Below are 20,162 nucleotides of genomic sequence, written 5' to 3' on the forward strand. Positions count from 1 at the left end.
CTAAAACATGCATGTGAAGTATGAAGAGACCAAGCACTTTGTAAATGAGTTACAGTCACATGTTCCTTTAAACATTTATTAGTGTCTTCACTAATACAGCCCCGAATTTTCTATAATTAAGTTTTCCATTAAAATGTAACAGAGGAGGAAAACAAAAAAGCTACTTTTTAAATGTACAGTCTTAGAAAAGTGGTACTATTTATTTTTAAAACAACTTTCTCTGCTAAAGAAATCACACTGTGTGGTCATCAGAATAATTCAAGTCACTTTAGAAATACAGAGATTTGCTCTTATTTTTAATAAATAATGATAAACTATTATCATGGCCATATAATTTTTCAGAACTTATGCCACTATGGAGTACAGAATATTTGTAATAAACCGAAATTTGATCATGATTAAAATTTCTTTAAAATATTTTCAAGTGCTCAAAAAGATGAAAATTGGGGGGAAAATACGTTAAGTCAGAGCAAGTATTTCCTTCAAGATTCTTTAACTGGCATAAAAGTCTCAGGGTAAGCCCATGGGAATGGTCTGCAATATGGAAAAATTAGGTCAGTGTATAGTAATTTTTGCATAATTTAGCAGAAAAGCCAATAGCATTCTGAGCCAAATAAAAGCATTCTTTTGGGTCAGGGCTTTTTGTTGTGTTAGTTCTTTAATCTCTAACTGTTCAACATGTTACAGTTCAGAAATTTCCATATGTTTACTAGCAGTAATAAGGAAATACAATGCCAACAAGATTCACCAACATGATCCTTTTTAATCATAGGTCTCTCTTTGGTAAGAAACAGACCAACACTTATTTACTTTTTCTCACCTGTAGTAAAGAAGAGAGTTAAATGGCATTAACATGGTAAAAAAAAAAAATCCCTGTGTATAAATGCTAGGTAGGTGGGCTTAAGCCATAAGAAGAGTAGACAACAGAATTTCCTCCTCCATGAAGTTGTGGTAAACAATTGGTCTTTCCTGTAACTAGAAGACCATGCCTATGACTCTACATACTCACAACTTAAGAGCATTCTTTAGATAAGAAACAGATGAATAAGAAGCTATTTAAAAAAATGGCAGAACAGCTTTCCCCTTAAAACTCACCAATTTCGGATCCCATTAAACTTTCATAGAATCTACTTACTCCAGATATTTTCTAGATATGTTCTCTAAACATTTTCTACTCACTCCTGCTTCTCCAAGATATTTTTGAGAGAGAGAGAGAAAGAGAGAGAGAGAGAGAGAGAGAGAGAGAGAGAGAGAGATAAGCATCTCTTCCAACTTGACTAGAAAAACGATTACCTGACCAATTATTTCCAAGCCTATAACAGATACCAGTGAATGATGGAACGCCAAAATCACCAGCAATTCAATACTATTGTTATTTTCACAAAGAAAGATAGATTATAGAAAATTCCATTCTCCCAGGCAATGAACAGGGGAGAAAAATGTTACTTTTTAAATGGCTATATTTATAGGCTTTTAAATATCAGCACCAAATGTTCACTTTTAATTATTCTGAGCGACTCTGAGGAATGAGTATTTCCTAACAAAATGGACAAACAAAAGAGTAAATGATAAGAAAATACCTTTCAAGCAATAGTCTGCATGCTGATAAGAACCATTAAGTAAAACAATCTGATTGGTTCATTTCCAAAGCTATTACAGATTTACCCAATTTGGAAATAGCATGCCTTACTGCTCAGCTAATATAGCTACTCCCCAAATAATGGACAGAACATCTTATTTTGTCACTAGGCAAGATTAAGTAAAACAAATTGAAAAGATATTTTTAAAAAGCAAGCTAAATCAAAACAATCCATTATCAGAATAATTTTCTACTTTCTCTATTGGAAGGAAAAAACCATCAAACCACTGTATAAAGTACCTAAATGGAAAACTGAAAGCAAGATTCACAAATAATAGTGTCAGTTCAAGTCTACATAACCCTTTATTATATTATATTTATAGCTATATTATAATCAGCATCACACAAGTTTTCTCATTTCTTCCTCATACTGCAGCAATTTTATTCTCATTTATAATAGATTTCAACTCTGCAGATGGTTTAAATCAATGTTTTGCATCTTAAATTTACAAATCATTGGATGTTGTTTCCTAAAAACAATTTTAAATTTTACTTGATAATAACTAAAACTAAATTTTTTTTTAAAGGTGTTTTAAACAGAAACTTGTACAAATATTCTGATATCAGTGTTTGAAAGAAAACAATTTTAAATTTTACTTGATAATAACTAAAACTAAATTTTTTTTTTAAAGGTGTTTTAAACAGAAACTTGTACAAATATTCTGATATCAGTGTTTGAAAGGCAGTCTACAGAAGACTATAAAAGGACAATTATCATACAAAAGAATTCTACGGCCAAATCTTGTTAGAAAATTTCTTTTATAAATAAACTTCTATCATTGATAGAAGATGAAATCAAAAGATGCATATGTACTTTTCCCCTAAAAATAAGTAGTTGCTGAGGACACAGGTTGGGTGTGTTGAAATCATATTGCTTCTTTGAAAACAGAAAAAATGTTTTAGCCAGGCATTCTATTAACAAAACACAATGTCATATCCACCCAGTCTTTTGATCTCTGGGTATTAATATTACCCAAGACAGCCTTACTGAAGAAATTGGTTAGCAAACCTACCTAACAGGAGTCTCAGATCCCTTAATTTCAAGAGCCAACTTGGTAAATATAAAACTTTAGCCACTTGAACACTGGAGCTTGTAAAGTGCATTAGGTATAAGAAACACAACAGTAGTTCCAAACTTACTTAGTAGGACTTTAAGGGACTTGTATCACCAATGTGGCAAAAAAACAACATTACAGTTTTCTGTTCAGATTTTATTTGAAATCTAACTCAAATTGTCAAAGCTACAAAAGGAGGGGAAGACATCTGTATTATTTTTGCTAAGTCACAACATCCTAAAACCAAATACTACTACTGCCAGCAGATCCATTATACACATTTCTGATGAAATTCATTAGCACAATAAAAATTTCATCTTGAGAAACAGCCACAACAAAAGTAATTTATACAATATAAAACAATGACAGATCTACAGATGCAGTTACTCATGAGTTTACACATGCATTCACAAACAAACAAAAAACCCCAGGAATGCTCTTTCATTTGATTTTTTGTTTTTGTTTCTAAAAAAACAGACCATTCAGGCACAAAACATAATCGCATTTCCAATAAGTGACAGCATCTTAAAAATTTATGTCAGTGTTTGTTTTTCTTTGACTTTTTATGAGACCTGTGTGGAGATCGGGACTGGGATCTGGATTTCTTCCCTGATTTTTTAGGGGATCTAGACCGTGATCGCCTAGATCTTTTAGGTGTCCTTGAACCAGATGGTGATCTGCAAAAACAAATAAAACAATTTATCAAAGTTCTCATGTGATCAAAATTGATTGTTCTTCAATTATCTAAAACAATCTTTAACAGAGCACAATGAACACCACTGAAATAAACAAGATTTTTAAACTTCTCAAATTTATACTTTGCCTCTCAAATTTAGACTTTGCCTGTCATATGTGTGCACACCCACAAAGATTTATTTTGTACCTACTATGCAATGATCATCGGTATAGTGCTTGTTTAAAAAGATAGATTTCTGGGCCGGCCCGGTGGCACACTGGAGAGTGCGCCGCTTGGGAGCGTGGCGGCGCTCCCGTTGCTTGTTTAAAAAGATAGATTTCTGGGCCGGCCCGGTGGCACACTGGAGAGTGCGCCGCTTGGGAGCGCGGCGGGGTTCGGATCCCATGTGGAGACCGGTTCCTGCTCACTGGCTGAGCGCGGTGCGGGCGCAACACCGAGGGTTGCGATCCCATTGCCGGTCCCCGGTACGGGCGCGACACCGAGGGTTGCGATCCCGTTACCGGTCAGTAAAAAAGACAAAAAGGAATTTAAAAAAAAAAAAGATAGATTTCTGAGCCCTACCACTGCTCTCTGAATCAAAATCTCCAGATAGGGACTGAGAATTTGTTTTAACAAACTCCCCAGGTAACTGATACCCTCAAAATGTGAACCTCTTGTCTACAAAATAAAGTTCAAAATGGCACCTAAGACCACTCACAAAATTTTAAAAATATAGCAGCTTTGTAGCCTATCACCTTGAGGGAAAAAGCACCAACGACTGCAATATCATTCAAGGGCAACATTGAAGATAGCATAATTTTTTAAGTGTTGTTCATGAAGATTATCAAAACAAATATACACATATACACCCCCACATGAGGGGTCTTCAAAAAAGTTCATGGAAAGATTTGTATTATCTCTTAACATTTTTACACAAACTTTTGGAAGTACCCTCATGTACACACACATACATAAATACAAACATATATGTATATTCACATATGTATGCAAGTGCCATTTAGAAAAAGAGGAAGGATTTTACTAAAGAGAGGTACAATAATAAAGTGTTAGTATTTATTTTATAAAGATTTTACTAAAGAGAGGTACAATAATAAAGTGTTAGCATATAAAAGCAGTTTTAGCTCTCAGAAAAATTCCTATATATAACACCAGATAAATTGAACATTTCTAACCCACTTTTCTGGAACTAAAAGAAAAAATATATAAAATATTAAATTACATACTGAAGAAATAGTATTTACTGTATTTATTTCAACAACTCTCTGCTCAAGACCTAGATAATATTGCTGTGGAGAAAAAAATGTATTTTTCTTTCAGCTTTGACAAAATCAAAGAATATTCTATAGAAACTAAAGAAAAGTGAAAAGTGAAGCAGCTACCCCTATTCTACAGGAAACACTGGATGTCACGTTTAAAAATTATTGGCTGGTCTTTACTTGTTGGAAGCCTTCTTATACTTTAGTCATGAGAAAGACTGGGGTGGGGAGGTAGGGAGAAATAATCTAAAAGTAAAGTATACCTCTTTGGTTTTCTAAAATCCTTTTTAAAAATGTATGTCAACCAAATTATTTTTTAAAGCTGGTAAAATGACAAGGAAACTGGTATTTGAAATATTACCAAAAATTATTCGCAATTACCTTTTGGCTTTTTTGCTAACATCTCTAGGAGAATCTTTGTGAGATGACCTGGACCGTGAGCTCTCTTTATGAGATCTTTCTGAACGCTCTGATCGCTCCGATTTTGGTGATGGGGATTTCACTCGTCTACCACTGCTACTGCGAGATGGGCTGGGGGATGTACTGTGTCGTCTTTTCCTATGGAACAAAGCCCCCAAAATATTCCATAAGTGAGCAAAAAATACCTATTCATTTTCCTTTTACTGAATTAGCTATTAATTCCTAAAAGTTTAGTCTTTTTCCTCACTAACCATATTAATGTTATTTTCAACAACATTCAAAGTCCTTTATACCAAGGAACAAGTCTAATAGGTTGATCGAAAAACAACTGAGTTCAACTAAATTGGATTTTCTTTTACTATAAGAGAGATTATTGGGACAATCAACACAATTTAATTAAGGTCTCTGGATTAGTTTTTTTAAATTAACATTTAAAAACTAATCCAGAGTTGTTTTTAAATTTAATTTCCTGATCCGATACTTTTATATGGTTAAAAGATCAGGGCATCATGTTGGCAAATTATTCTTAAATGGTTGGAGGTGAGATGGACAAGAAAGAATAAAGCAAAAGTAAAAAATATTTTCACATTTGGGAAATGTGGGTAAAGGGTATCTAGGAATATTTTATACTATTCTTGAAACTTTTCTGTGAATCTCACTAATAATAAAAGACAAAAATGTGACAGATTTTTTATTTAACCAGTTGGTATAACTTTTTTGCTTGTAACTATCTGTAGAGTGAACGAACCACAATTTTCTTTATTTGCAATCGGTTGGTTTTCTAATTAGGAAAACCTGAGTTCTGTTAACTGAAGCGATTTTCTTCACTAAATCAAAGATTTAGGAACTATGAAAGTAAGAAATAAAAACCGAAATGGAAATGCTTTTAATTAGAATGAAGACAAAGTGAAGAGCAAGTCTCTATCTATGGCCTATGTACACAATCTCCCTTCAAGATAAGACTGACTCAAGTTTACAGGTAACAGTCTCAGCACAGAGACTGGAAAAAATGCTTATACTGGAGGCAACAAGGAAGACCTAGCAAGATGTTTTGTTATTTAAGTCTCAGGTTTGATATCTAATACTGTAATTGAATTCTTGCAATGAAGGCTAAGGTACCATATGAACCATTTAAAGGGAAGATGCCCCAGTTGACTAAGCCAAAGGCCAACTAAACGCGCAATTTCTCAGCTAATTCTGCCTCCTGCAGGCAGGAGCCAAACATGCTTATCATGAAAAAACACTGTTGGTATCAGTGACAAAAACGTTATAAAATGAAACACCACTCCAAATTTTGAAACCAGTATACACATTAAATATGAGAAATGTTATATACCTTTCTTTCCTTGTTGGAGTACACTCATCTTTTTCCTTCTTGTCTTTGGATCGAGATTCCAATTTTTCTTTATCTTTCTTGTCTCTTTCTCGTTCTCTTTCTAATTCTTTCTCTTTCTCCTGTTATTTTTTAAAGAAAATATTTAGTTATTTAAAAATATCAACCTGGATTAATCTCATGTAACAATATTTTCTCTTCTAGAAACCATTTTTTAAATCACCATCTAAAATAAATACCATTTCCCACTTCCAAAAAAATACCTCCCCCTCCAGGAAAACTAGTCATTTCTTCTACTTATATTGAGTAATAATACTAGTAACAGCAGCTAAATATGTTTACTAAGTGTTTACAATAGGCTAAGCAATGTACTAAACAACCTTCCATATACCATTTCAGTAATCCTGACAACAGTACTACTACCCTCATGATGAAAAATGAGACTCAGAAAGATCAAGTACATTGTCTGTGTCACACAAGATGGTGAAATCAAGATGAGAGCCCAAGATCTACAGCCAGAGCTCTTACCTGCTCCCCACCAACAATAAGAAAAGTCAGAAAAAGCTAACAATGCACTGACCTTTTCCATCAGACTACACTAAAACAGTAAAAACTGATTCTTCTAACGGTACAGAGTAAGTTGATTTAATCAAAAAGAGCTCTTACCAAAGCAATAGGCTGAAAAGGAGAATTGGCTATTCCCAATAATCTTCCATCAAAATATTATTGGTGAGACATAAGTACCAATTGTATTGGAAAATTTTAAATCCTAGTTTACAAAAATACAAACTGACTACATGACCCTGTAATCATATAAGCCAGAAAAATAACATATTTGCTTATCCCCAGATGCTACAACAGCCACTTCTCACTTGAAATTTTGATTTCTGTTGGTTAGAGTAAAATTAAAGGAGTGGCTACAGACAACGAACCCACAAAGCCAACTTAGTTCTTCACTAACAGAAATTTAATTTCTCAATGATTTGTATGCATCAAAAAAGCTATCTGATAGCTGATTCTTCCAGCTTTTAAAAGGTTTAAAAGTCTGTACCAAATGTTGGGAAACTTTTTTTGTACAGCCAGATGGTAAATATTTTCTGCTTTGTGGGCCACATACAGTCTCTGTCACAACTACCCAACTGTGCCACAACAGTGAAAGCCATCATAAATGGTACATAAGTGAATAGGCCTGGCTGTGTTCTGAATAAACTTTATTTACAAAATCAGGCAAGAACCACAGTCTTCTGATTCCTGGCATATACCTTCAAGAAACATATCCGTCTCTCCTATTATAATCATGAAATGGGAGGAGACTAAAGTGATAATACATTTTCAGCTTGCTACCACCAGGACCAGTGAGCATCTCAAGGTGCAGTCTTCCATGCAGACTGTCACCATCTCCAAAGCGACCCATGAGGTACAGATAAGGAGCATCTTTCTAAAAACCTCATTTATCTTTTTTCTAAATACAACATATAGAGGACAAATTTAAAAAGTGGTGCTGGGCCGGCCCGGTGGCGCACTGGATAGTGCGCCACTTGGGAAGCGCGGCGGCGCTCCCGCCCGAGGGTTCGGATCCCACATACAGACCGGTTCCTGCTCACTGGCTGAGCAAGGCGCGGGAGCAACACTGCATAATCCTGCATATTTTATGTACAAGAACACAAAGTCCCTCTAAAGCTTAGAATTCACAGATGAGATATTCTACCATCTGCTGTCCCTCCTTGGGACAATGGGAAAGGAGTCCTAAATGAAATTCTCAACACCAAAACCTCCTAAACCTTTCTTCTGTCTTTATCTCTGTGCCACTTCTCAAAGTTGTTGGTATCTCAGTGTCACAAACATGACTTTTCCTATAGGGCCTTCCAGTTTTGAAAGCACGCTCCTAGCAGGATTAATCTTCTAGTCTACAGGTGGCACCCAGAATAAAATAGCGTACGGTTGCCTTAGAGACCCCTTTTCCAAGTTGAAATAGTTTTAAAACATCAAACTTCAAATGTTTCTGTCTACCTGTATTCAAAATTTACACAAAGAATATGACCTGAAATATACTTAACTATACCAATATATCAATATTCTAGGAAGTCAAATAAACAACTTTTGAAAATAGATATTATTGAGTATACTTATTACTTACTCGTTGAAGAAGTTTATCTCTGTAATGTTCTACTTGCTCCTGAAAACTTTGGCCTGGTTTTTTAGGTCTTTTTCCAGATTCCAATTCATCTTGAAACTTCATAACTTTGAGCTGTGAAATAAGACATTTTTAAATAAGTATTTACATTGCTATAGCTTCTCAAGCTCTGCTTTGCTCCTTTTCTAAAGCAAACTAGTAAGTAATGAAGACTAAGCCAAAATACAACCTCAACATAAAACTCCCTTATCTGAAGGCCAGTAGTCAGACAAGCCCAACTACGGAAAATACAAGTGATCACATGTGAACCCACATGCTCTCTGCACAGCCATATGAGAAGACTCAAAAACAACGAACTGTGTGCTTTATTCCCTTAAGAATCTACTTATTCTCTCAAAACAATAATAATGAATTTGGTATCTGGTTCCCAAAATTAGAAAGGCAAGATTGCTAAAGGCAAGCATACTGCCAGCTAGATAAGACAGCCAGCAGAACACAAACAGATAAACAGCTTAAAATGAAAAAGGAAAAGGCAGCACTCTGGTTACAGCCTATGTAGGACCTGGAAAGCACATGGATCCTGGATGGTACCACCGCGCTACAGTCCCAAAACTGCCCAATCTTGTTTCACTCAAGGAGAGGGGAAAACATTCCTGTCTACTGGAATTATTATAGATGCTAACATCTTATCCCATTTTATTCAGACACTGATGAAATAAATGATAATATAGCATTTTATTTATATTTAAAAGACAAGAAAGTTGTTTAAGGATTTCCCCCCCCCCTCACAACAAATGAGGCTTTCCAGTAGAATAAAATAAGCTATAAAAACTGTTTTTCCCCCATTCAAAGTAATATTTTCACCATTTTTAACTTCATGAAGTCCACTGACTTCATTTTTGTCCATTTTCTACCTAATTTCACTTCTATAATCAAGGTCTTTTATAATCAAAGCTTTAATGTTCTCTCCATCTCTTCTTTCAAAACTCTTTAAAAGTCTTCACATTTTTTTGTATTCTAATGCTGACTACATTTTAAAATATAATAAGATGTAAGGTTCAAAAATAAGGGAGGCAGGCAATATAAATGGCCGAGTTCGCCACTGTGTGAAGTCTTCCACAATAAAAGTGACTCTGTTCTGCAGAATGTATTTGTGGTAAACCAGTTTAAGAGTTAAGCACCTATGAGTCAAACAACAAATCTGAATGTTACTTAGAGGAAAGGAGGCATTCCTAGAGAATCTTTTTAAAAGATCATTATTAAATCCCTACTTACAGTTCCTGCTGATATGGTCTAACTCAGGCTCAAGCACAAGCCCAAGGCACCCATGGGTCTCAACACAAAAGGGCATGAAATAACTTACTAGTCATCCTTCCTCTGTTGCCTTGGAACAGTGGCCAGGTATATCACCTTCCCACTCAACTATTCACTCTTTCCTCAGGGACCAGGGCAGAAAGAGATTTTTCTTCAAAAACATAGAAGACCCTACACTTGGTTCCTCTCACCCACTGTTCTACTTCTCCAACCCTTGTTGGCAGAAATGGGGAAAACAGTAGAGCAGGAGAAAACAACTTTAGCCTAGTCACTGCTCTAAGTGGTATCTGAAAGATTAAGAACTTGCTTGTGGTTCAAATCAATTCCTCTCACCCACTGTTCTACTTCTCCAACCCTTGTTGGCAGAAATGGGGAAAACAGTAGAGCAGGAGAAAACAACTCTAGCCTAGTCACTGCTCTAAGTGGTATCTGAAAGATTAAGAACTTGCTTGTGGTTCAAATCATATGCCTATAGGTTTTTTGTGTTTTTGCAGAGAATCAGTATTTTATAACATGAATCTTTTGGTTTTTATTAGTCCCATGCTAAAAAATGTTCAGCTATAGGTCTGAACATTATTAGGACACATTTGGGGAAGGGAATAGCTTTGAAAAAGCAAAACTATAGTATTATTAAATTAATTGGATAAACTAATTTAAACTTCATTCTTTACTTAATGGTTCTCCATTAAAACGGTTAGCACTCACTGGATTCTAAATCCAGAAATTGATACTCAAACTTAAGGGCAGAGAAGACAGACAGGAAAAGCACTGGAATAAAGCCCCTGCGTGCTGAGTTCTAGTCCAAATCTGTCTCCATTTGTGGAGCTTTATTCCATATGACCAAATCTCTCAGAGTAAATAAGGAAGAAGGATTAGATAATTCTAAGACAAAGCCAAGATCTACATTTTAAAATTAGGATTTGATTCATAGTCAAATCCCAGAAGGACAAGAAAATTGTAAGAGGTAGTCACTATGAGTGCAGGAGAAATAATCACCAGAGGCCAGATTATGAAAGAGTACATAAAGCATGAAAATGTAAGCCTATAAGGTGTGCACATACACACATCTATCACATATGTACCTTCACAGTGTGCAAATAACGTTCACAGAAACCACCCAAGTTACCAAAAGGCTAAATTATATGGGTTTTTTTCTCTTTAAGTTAATAAGGAAATAAGACATTTTAAAAGGATTAAATGGTCTGTTTTGGCATTTGTAAGTGGGTAATATCAATTATCAAGAAAATATACTTTTCCTGAACTGAGTCTTTGTTTTCACTCTAACAGCTGCATCAGGTCAGTAAAGCAGAGCTTCTCAGTAGGTGTGAGGGGCATGTACAGGCTGAAAAGGTCCTCAGGTGAATGTATTCACTGATACACAATATCTTATTCCCCCCAAAATCTTATTAAAAATGTATATGAATACACCGGAGGAAAAATGAATCAACTTATTAACTGAAAATCCCTTATCATTACTTATAATGGTATTAAAACAAAATGTTTTTTGTTAAATCTGAGAAAGAGGTGAGCAAGAAATTATACCAGCCCAACAGCGACTATGTGAGGAAATGAAAATGAGGTAACTAACATGGTAGGTATCATAAGTCAGTGAAAGGAATAGTACTGGCATACACCAGGTATTCAAAAATGCTGTCAAATGAACAAACAGAGTATTAAAATTCACCCTTATGTATTCTTTTGAGGTTCTGGACTGACTGCTATATTACTGTTAGCATTTACTGGAAAATATCCCATCACCTTGGGGCATTAGAAAACCTTTCTCTGATATGGCTGGAAAATAGACTTTGATAAAACAAAAGGCACTAAAAAGGTGAGGGGATGAAGAAAGAGAGAAAAAAGTCTGCGTATTTTGGGCTCTCCTATATATTTTCCCCCCTCTTAATGTTAAGACCCACTCAATGTCTACTCTCTTACCTATCTTCAGAGGTGCAGGCATTTGAAATGAGCCTACCATAATAAAATATAAACATAACTTGAATGTGCCAGAAAATATTTTTTCCTAGATACTACATACACTCAAAATGTAATGGATTTCCTACACAGATTTAATCTGATCATTAGAATCCATTTCTTCAGAGGATCTCCTACGTGCCAGGTACTAGAGATATAATGATGAACAGAAAACAGACATGATCCTTTCCCCTCATGGAAACTGCAGCCTAGTGGGGAAGACAGACATTAATAAGCAAGCAAGCAAGCAAGCACACACACACACACACACACACACACACACACACACACACACACACAGAGGCACGCACGCACGCACCCCATAATACATGCAAAATCACAGAGATAAACAGGGAAAAGCAAACAAGTTCAGAAGGGTAAGAAAAGGCTACCGTGAGAGAATGGATGCTTGAACAAAGAGGCCTGAAGGAGAGACACTTGGTATGAAGGTTTCTAAGCACAAAGAGGGAACAGTATGTACCGGGTTTAATGCCAAGAGGGAGCTTAGTTTAGTGGAGAAAGTGAAAGGCCGGTGAAGTGTAGTTTAAACTTCATCACAATACTAACCTCTATTTCACGAAGTTTAGCTCGTTTGTTTAATGCCAAGAGGGAGCTTAGTTTAGTGGAGAAAGTGAAAGGCCAGTGAAGTGTAGTTTAAACTTCATCACAATACTAACCTCTATTTCACGAAGTTTAGCTCGTTTTTCCTCACTCATTTCAGAGTACTTAGAAAACTTGGACTCAGTCATTTCTTCTTTGATTGGATTGGAGTACAAATGATGTTCTTCAGATTTGGAACTTTGAGTATCTTCTTCATCTTCACTTTCTTCTTCTTGACTTTGGAAATAAGCAGAATACATTGTATGTCAAGGCAGCAAAAAAAAAAAAAAAAGTACTACATTTTACAGTCTGGATATTTTATTTTTCATTGTCTTAGAGTTTAAATAATGTTAACAAACCATAAAAGGAAAATTCATCCCTAAAACATTTTTTGAAAAATACCTGATCAAATATTTTATAAACAATTTTGTGTTTCCTCCACAGAAAAAAGTGTGAGCTTCAACTAAATACTTTAATTCTGCTTATGCTAATGTTATCTGTGTGCCTTTCATTCTGCAAAGAACTTTCCTTGCAGCAGTTAATGAAATGAATAATGAATGATTTCCACATACTTCACAATTCATAGTAATTTTATGAAGCTTTATGTTTAAAAAGCTAAATGTTTACCCTTCCTTCAGCAGAGCCTATGGAAAATACATGAGTTTCAGTCAGAGTTACTATGAAGCAATCAATGCAGCATGTAAAAGCCTTATCTGGTTAGCACATAACCCTAAAAATAAAGCAATGCATAAATTTTAAATATAAGCAAATATCAGTATTCATGTTACAGTTGATTCTGAAAGTTATACTGGTTCTAGGTCAGACAAGAAAAAAATGAAAACCTGAGTGACTACCGTGGGACAGAGTTTTGTGTGTGTGTACATTATTGACAAATAAATCTTAGCAAAACAAGACACCAACGAACAAACATACTCAAAATGTTTATGCTTAATTCCTTACAAACAATACTGACTATGATAATAACATTATTGGCACAGCATAGAATATATGCCATTTTGACTTTAATATCTGAAACTGGTAAGCCTTTATGTGTTGGTATTTGAGTACTAAATTCATTCTATGGTAAGTAGGAGGAATATTTTTATTACGCACTTTAAATTATTCATAATAATGTAAAAGCGGTTTTAACTAAATTCTTTCCAAACAAAAATTTAATTAGTTTAAAGTCTTATGTAATTGTAATAAGACTCACACATTGAATGAGGAAAATTTAAGCCAGGACAATAAAAGAAAATTGCTAGCAATTCAGAATCAGAAAAGAAATGGTACTAACAGAAGACTGCTACCTTTTTAATTTCTCACCAAAGTTCTTTTCCAGAACATTACTAAAATATTTTACAAACTTCATAGAGTCCCACAAATCATTTATCCCACACATATAGGTAAAACTCAGTATAGTACTTAAGTAATCAAGAAAAAGAAAAAGAGTCAAAACCAACCATTAAAAAAACTTTATATTCTTTTGAAAATAATCAAGCTTTTAACTTAGTATTTCTCATTAATTTGTCAGAAACTTCCTAAATGCAGTTTTCAGTTGAAGTAGGTGTGTATGTCAACAGGGATGTTTATGAAGAATTATTCTAGAAAGGGTCAATCAATAAGGACATGACTTGGTTATTTAGTTAAATTGCAGTGTCTATGCAATGGAAATCACTTAGCCAATTCCAGCCTGTTACTTACAATGTTTCTAATTTTTTTTGCAATTTCACATATTCCTTTGTAAGCATCCCTGCACATTTATCTCAATGCTTACTTTCAACCATAGATGAATCAGAACAGGTAAATGTACGGAGTGACATGGAGTAATACCCATGACATTTGAGTGGAAAACATGGGTTATGGAATAGTATGTATAGTATTAAACCATTTATGTTAAAATAGATATGCATGTTTATATATATAGAAATGTTCTGATGACTGACCATTAAACATTAACCATATTATTGAAGACCTTTTAAATGAGCTATACGACTCAGATAATTTAAAATGTGTACATGTTTTACAATTGGTATTATTCTTTTTCAAGGCCTGACCAGTTTGTTTTAATTGGTTTTGGCCTTAGCTTCTAGTTCCAGTTTTAGGTTCAGATTTCATCACAGCTGCCTCTTGCTCTTCTTTTAAAAGAAATAAAAATTCAATACTCTAAATCCACAGACAATTCATTACAATTAAAATTATTTTGGGGGACTTTTGTCTAAAACATTAATATTGCTATATTATTTTAATCACATTTCTGCCACAAATGCAATAATTACTAGTCACGAAAAGCAGTTCTCAGTAAAAAGGCATTTTGGATTCAGCCACTAGAGAGTAGTAGTGAGACATAAAAAAATTTCAAGAATCAGAAAGTTGTATGCAAAAAAAAATTTTTTCTCTTGCTTTGTACTTTCAGTTATTTTTATATTATCATGACTTCTCGGGAGTTCCCAAAAACCAAACATATAAATTATACTTCTAGCAATCCATGCTTCTATCAAAGTATGATTTTTCCAACATTAACACTAAAATATACTCATTTTCTAAACATTAACACAAATATCAATTTCATGCCAAAAAACTAATACCTTTAGAAATAAAACCAACTGAATATATTGAGTTTTAATAGCTTTTCTAGCCTTCCTTCTCCCTAAATAAATTACTTTATGAGTACACGTTTTAAAGGAGTGATTCTAAAATGATGAGATGATACTAATGATAGGACTGTGAAGATAAAAAAAAATTAAGAAAACCACAGTTTGAAAGCAAGCTGAACTAAACTACTCCCAATTCCTGTGTTCCTACATAGCCTCAGCTATTTCCATCAGCAAGCTACACATATATTTTGTAAATACTTTGTCTTAATCATTGCTGACTTGTTCTGATCACACTAACATTTCTGGAAAGACATCATTGTGAACACATTTTCCTCATCATATCAAACTGTGTTTCTACAACTGCTGATTGATCACATTTCTTTAACAATCCAAATGCCGATTTATTGGATCCACACAAATGCCCATATTATACTAGGATACAAAGGGATTTTCCTTTTGTTCCCTCTTCCAGTTGAAAACAGTAAAAGAACATATTTTTTCAAAACAAATTTGTTTNAAAAAAAAATTAAGAAAACCACAGTTTGAAAGCAAGCTGAACTAAACTACTCCCAATTCCTGTGTTCCTACATAGCCTCAGCTATTTCCATCAGCAAGCTACACATATATTTTGTAAATACTTTGTCTTAATCATTGCTGACTTGTTCTGATCACACTAACATTTCTGGAAAGACATCATTGTGAACACATTTTCCTCATCATATCAAACTGTGTTTCTACAACTGCTGATTGATCACATTTCTTTAACAATCCAAATGCCCATTTATTGGATCCACACAAATGCCCATATTATACTAGGATACAAAGGGATTTTCCTTTTGTTCCCTCTTCCAGTTGAAAACAGTAAAAGAACATATTTTTTCAAAACAAATTTGTTTCAAGCTCTTGACGCCATCTATTTCTGTTTTTAAAAATTCAACTTCCTTCACATGATTTTTTAAAAAGTGTCAAGTGCTTCCTAAAAACTATCTATCCAAACTTGCAGGAGAATGTGAGAGCAGAAATTCCTTATAATCCCACAGTTTCAAATGCAAAAACAATTGTTGGATGATTACCAAAGACCAAAAATCAAAATTATAATTTCTCTATACTTCAAAAGGGGTTTTTCTTCCCCCTTTTATGCATTCTTAGTTCTTCTGAAGTGTTTATATTTAAATAACACATTGGTCATAATATGCTTTTCTTAGCAATATACAGTCCAAAAGAAAAAGCATAATCTTCCCACTTGCATTTTAAAAATCACTTTTTGTGAACCCCAAAACAATATCTGGTAACAAATATTTAAAACCAATGCAGTCAATCAATTAGTATAACCTAGCATAGAAAATAAACTGAAAAGCAAAGGGAAACCAAATTCATCGAGAGGAGAAACCAAAAGCTCTTTATTTACTGGAAAAACAATGGAGAACTAAAAATGATCCTCTTACTAAGTTGTTTTTTTTTTTAAGAGTGAAGTTTTCCTCTTCACTATTTTTCAACCATACCTCTTAATGAAAAAGGTAGTATGCAAAGACAAGAAACTGAGTATATTTGAAACTTAGATTCTTACTTTTGATTTTCTTCTTCTTCTGATTCCTCGTGCTGGTCAAATAACTCCCATTTAGAAGTTGTTACAGCTGAATGGAAGGAAGAAGAGGATGTAATTTCATAAGGTAAATTAGCATTTTTGCAGTAGCATAGCAGAGGTCCAACTTTAAAACTGAAAGTTTATATATACTATAGAAGTGTTTATCTATTTTATAAAGACATTTCTTTGTGCTAATTCTCCATTTTTCCTCACATTTACACTATAATTTTATTCAATTCCATGAAGTGACAATAAATGCTGTCATCCTTATTTTTGTGTTGCATGCTAAGATTTATTTCATTAGAACCTACAAATGTTAACAATTATAAATCATAAGCACTGGGATACAGGTCCAAGTACACATGAAAGGCAGTCTAAACTGTATCTAATAAGTCAAGTGTTATGGAAGAGTTAAAGCCTACTTTCTCTGAAAATGACTCAAAGTAGATTTCCAAATAAATATGGCTTCCTACCCTACCTACACTTTCTACCAAAATTCCTTAACCTAAAAGGTTTCCAGTGGTTGCTCTGATTACTCTCAAAGCTTCTAAATGGAAGGATCTAAGAAAATAACAGCACACCAACCACAATAAAAGCTTACACTAGATATAAAATATGATAACAATGGGTCTTAAATGTTGAAACGTGTTATAAGACATGAAAGGAAAACATATACACAAACACAATGATTAATTTGTAAGTACTTAATTTTTTAAAGCACAATATTTATTGTACTTTTACTCACCCTGTGCTTCCAATTCAGATTCATCTACAGCTTCCCATTTTGATGGGGCAACTTTAAATATAGGCTCATTTTTCTTTGAGTCTTCAGTTGCATCCACTATTGGGGAAAGATGAAGCATTAATTCTTACTATAGGATGACCCAAATTAATCAGTTCATGGGTATTCACTACATTATTAAAAAACAAAGTAGAATAAAGCCACATGTGGACAAATAATGATAGTATCAAGAACAAGGATTATGGCTAACCCAATTCTCTGAATCTGAGGTCTAATTTTTAAACAAACAGTATTTATAGCAACTCAAAAAATAGAAATTAGTAATACTTTAAGCAAATGGAGAAGTTGAGAAGTAAAAAAATATTCTTAATACCTTGACCTAATTAGAGTCTAAACAACAGAATTCATATTTAACATACAATCCAAAGTTCTGAAGAGCTGTGTACACTTTCTACTTTCAAAATGATTTTAGGCAGCTAGGAAAACTGAACCTGTAAGTTAGGAAAATAATAAAAACAGAAGTGATAAAAACCAGGTACCCGGGATTATGAATATAACTAAAAACAAGATTTTGCCAATAATTTCCTAACAATTAAAACAAAAAGAGAAACTTGCTAATATTATAGGAGGCTGACTGTTCCACAAAGAAATGTGACTCAAACAAAAGACTTTTCTTGACACAGTCAAATGTACTACTGGGTATTTGAATTTTGAAAAGTCAAAGATAAAAGAAAAAATTTAATGACTGACATTCTGATTAAGAAATTATAACCTTTTCCATATCAGCATGTGCGGGAATTAAAGAGTTCCAGTACTCAAACTTATTAGTTGGATTTAATGAGTTTGAAATATGAACTCACAAGGCACTCCATCGAGATCATCATCAAGACTTTTTATAGGGACTCCATCGAGATCATCAATGGGAGTAGCATCAATAGGAATTCCATCCACATCTTCTAGAGGTGCTCCATCAAGCTCTTCCTCAATGGGGGCACCATCAAGGTCATCTGGTACATCCTATGGAAACAGGCACTATTGTAATATTTTCCTTTACTTGCTAAAGTCATATTGCTATAAGGAATAATCTGCAATCCAGTAGAAGCAAGCTTGGCTGGACACCCACCTTCCCAGGTACAATCTAAGGACATAATAAGAATACATTTTATCATCCAGTCTACCAGAGAAGCAGTCACACGTGCATTTATTTATCTAACATTTACCAAATGCTCATTGGTGCTAGGTACCACGTGAGGCAATGATAAGCAAAAACAGGTTTGGTCCCTTCTTGCAGAGCTGAGAAAAGGTTGTTGTTGCTTTTATTTGTGTGTGGGTAGGGAAGGACACCAGGAAATGAGGTAATCACAATATATATGTAAGTGCGACTATAATAGCTGCTAGAAAAAAGAGGTATATCATACTATTAGAATGTTAACAAGTCAGTATTAAATAACTAATTTTCACTTGAAGAAATCGAGAAGCCTCTCTGAATGTTCAGCTGAGAGACCTAAAGGATCTCAGGTAAAGAGAAGTTACAGAAAGAGAGAACATATATAAAGGCCAATGGTACATCTGAGAAACTGAAACAAGGACAATGTGGGCTGGAGAAGGGAGGCCAACTAGGATCCTCTTGCAGGAGAGTGAAAACATGGTAGCTTGATTAGGATGGTAGAAATAAATACGAAGGATTCAAGAACAATTTAGGGCGTAAAAAGCAACAGAATGGTGATGAAAAAAATCTGTTACCATTGTTCTTCATCTTTTCATGTACATATTTACTTGTATAACTATTTTTAGCAAAATGAGTCATGCTACATACATTACTCTATTGCTTTCTTTTTTCTACTAATATAGATCTTTTCACATCATCAAATGAAAAAGCAGCCACCAATTTTCACATAACACAAAACAGAGATTTCTTATTATATGTAATTTCGACTCCTGGACTCCAGCAATTCCGGCAATAAAAATTCACTATTCAGTGTTAAACAGCAGATACTTTTCACAAAGAAATGTTACTCCCGTATGTAACATATCACACCTCCACAGCAACCCCCACCCCAGAACCAAATTTTAAAAACAATCAAACATATATACTGAGTGCCTACCTCTGTTTCTTTTTCTTCAATAATATTTACAAGTCCTAAGAAAATATTTTGTAATTTGATCAAAAATGGTTCTGGATAAATTGCCCAATCTTCCCATGCTCTGAAGCAAGTCATTACTCGTTGCTAAATAAGCAAGAAACAGACAACGAATTATTATTTTGGGCACTAAGTCTCAAACTTCAGTTCCTTAGAATGACCATCATGATTTGCTGAATTTTCCTTTAAACTGACTTTTTTTTTAATTTATAGAAAATAATTATATATCATTACCATATTTTTAAAAAATTAATGCCACCTTCTAATTTAAAAGGAAAAGAATAACCCTAAAAATGAATATAATGAAAAAGAAATAGTAACTGTTTGCCTTTTACCACTTAAGGTCAACTCCCATATAATTAGTACTACACATGAGCCACGTTCTGGAAAGCATACACACAGACATTTATGAAAGCTGGAAATCAAAGCAGCTAAGTTTTTACCTGAATCCCTTGTGGGCCAGTGAAGTACTTCCTAATTCTGGCTAATACTTTTCTTTGCTCCTTCTCTCAACTTTTCTATAAATTCTAACTTATAGACAATATTTAAGGTTAAAAACTTTTTTAATGGAGTTGTTTGAATCCCCCATGGTAGGGTCAAGTAGGCATCTTCCCAAGTTAAGTTTTCTTTTTTTTTTTGTCTTTTTTCGTGTCCGGCAACGGATCGCAACCCTCAGTGTCG

General features: G+C 34.1%; 1 protein-coding gene across 2 annotated transcripts in view; it reads right to left on the reverse strand.

The window, feature by feature from the left end:
* Positions 1 to 2,829: 2,829 nt before the first annotated feature.
* Positions 2,830 to 20,162, reverse strand: part of U2SURP (U2 snRNP-associated SURP domain containing) — a 58,989-nt gene continuing 41,656 nt past the window's right edge. For both annotated transcript variants that reach the window (XM_008586946.1, XM_008586947.1), the window contains exons 20-28: positions 19,446 to 19,568; positions 18,201 to 18,357; positions 17,344 to 17,439; positions 16,581 to 16,647; positions 12,497 to 12,656; positions 8,538 to 8,648; positions 6,404 to 6,522; positions 5,029 to 5,205; positions 2,830 to 3,371 (exon numbers count right to left, since the gene is read on the reverse strand). In XM_008586946.1, coding sequence (XP_008585168.1) covers positions 3,233 to 3,371; positions 5,029 to 5,205; positions 6,404 to 6,522; positions 8,538 to 8,648; positions 12,497 to 12,656; positions 16,581 to 16,647; positions 17,344 to 17,439; positions 18,201 to 18,357; positions 19,446 to 19,568 — 1,149 coding nt within the window. In that variant the 3' untranslated portion in view covers positions 2,830 to 3,232. The remainder of the gene's footprint in view (positions 3,372 to 5,028; positions 5,206 to 6,403; positions 6,523 to 8,537; positions 8,649 to 12,496; positions 12,657 to 16,580; positions 16,648 to 17,343; positions 17,440 to 18,200; positions 18,358 to 19,445; positions 19,569 to 20,162) is intronic.

The sequence above is a fragment of the Galeopterus variegatus genome, unplaced genomic scaffold (genome assembly GCF_000696425.1).
Source record: "Galeopterus variegatus unplaced genomic scaffold, G_variegatus-3.0.2 Scaffold4183, whole genome shotgun sequence".
In the NCBI taxonomy this organism is placed as follows: domain Eukaryota; kingdom Metazoa; phylum Chordata; class Mammalia; order Dermoptera; family Cynocephalidae; genus Galeopterus; species Galeopterus variegatus.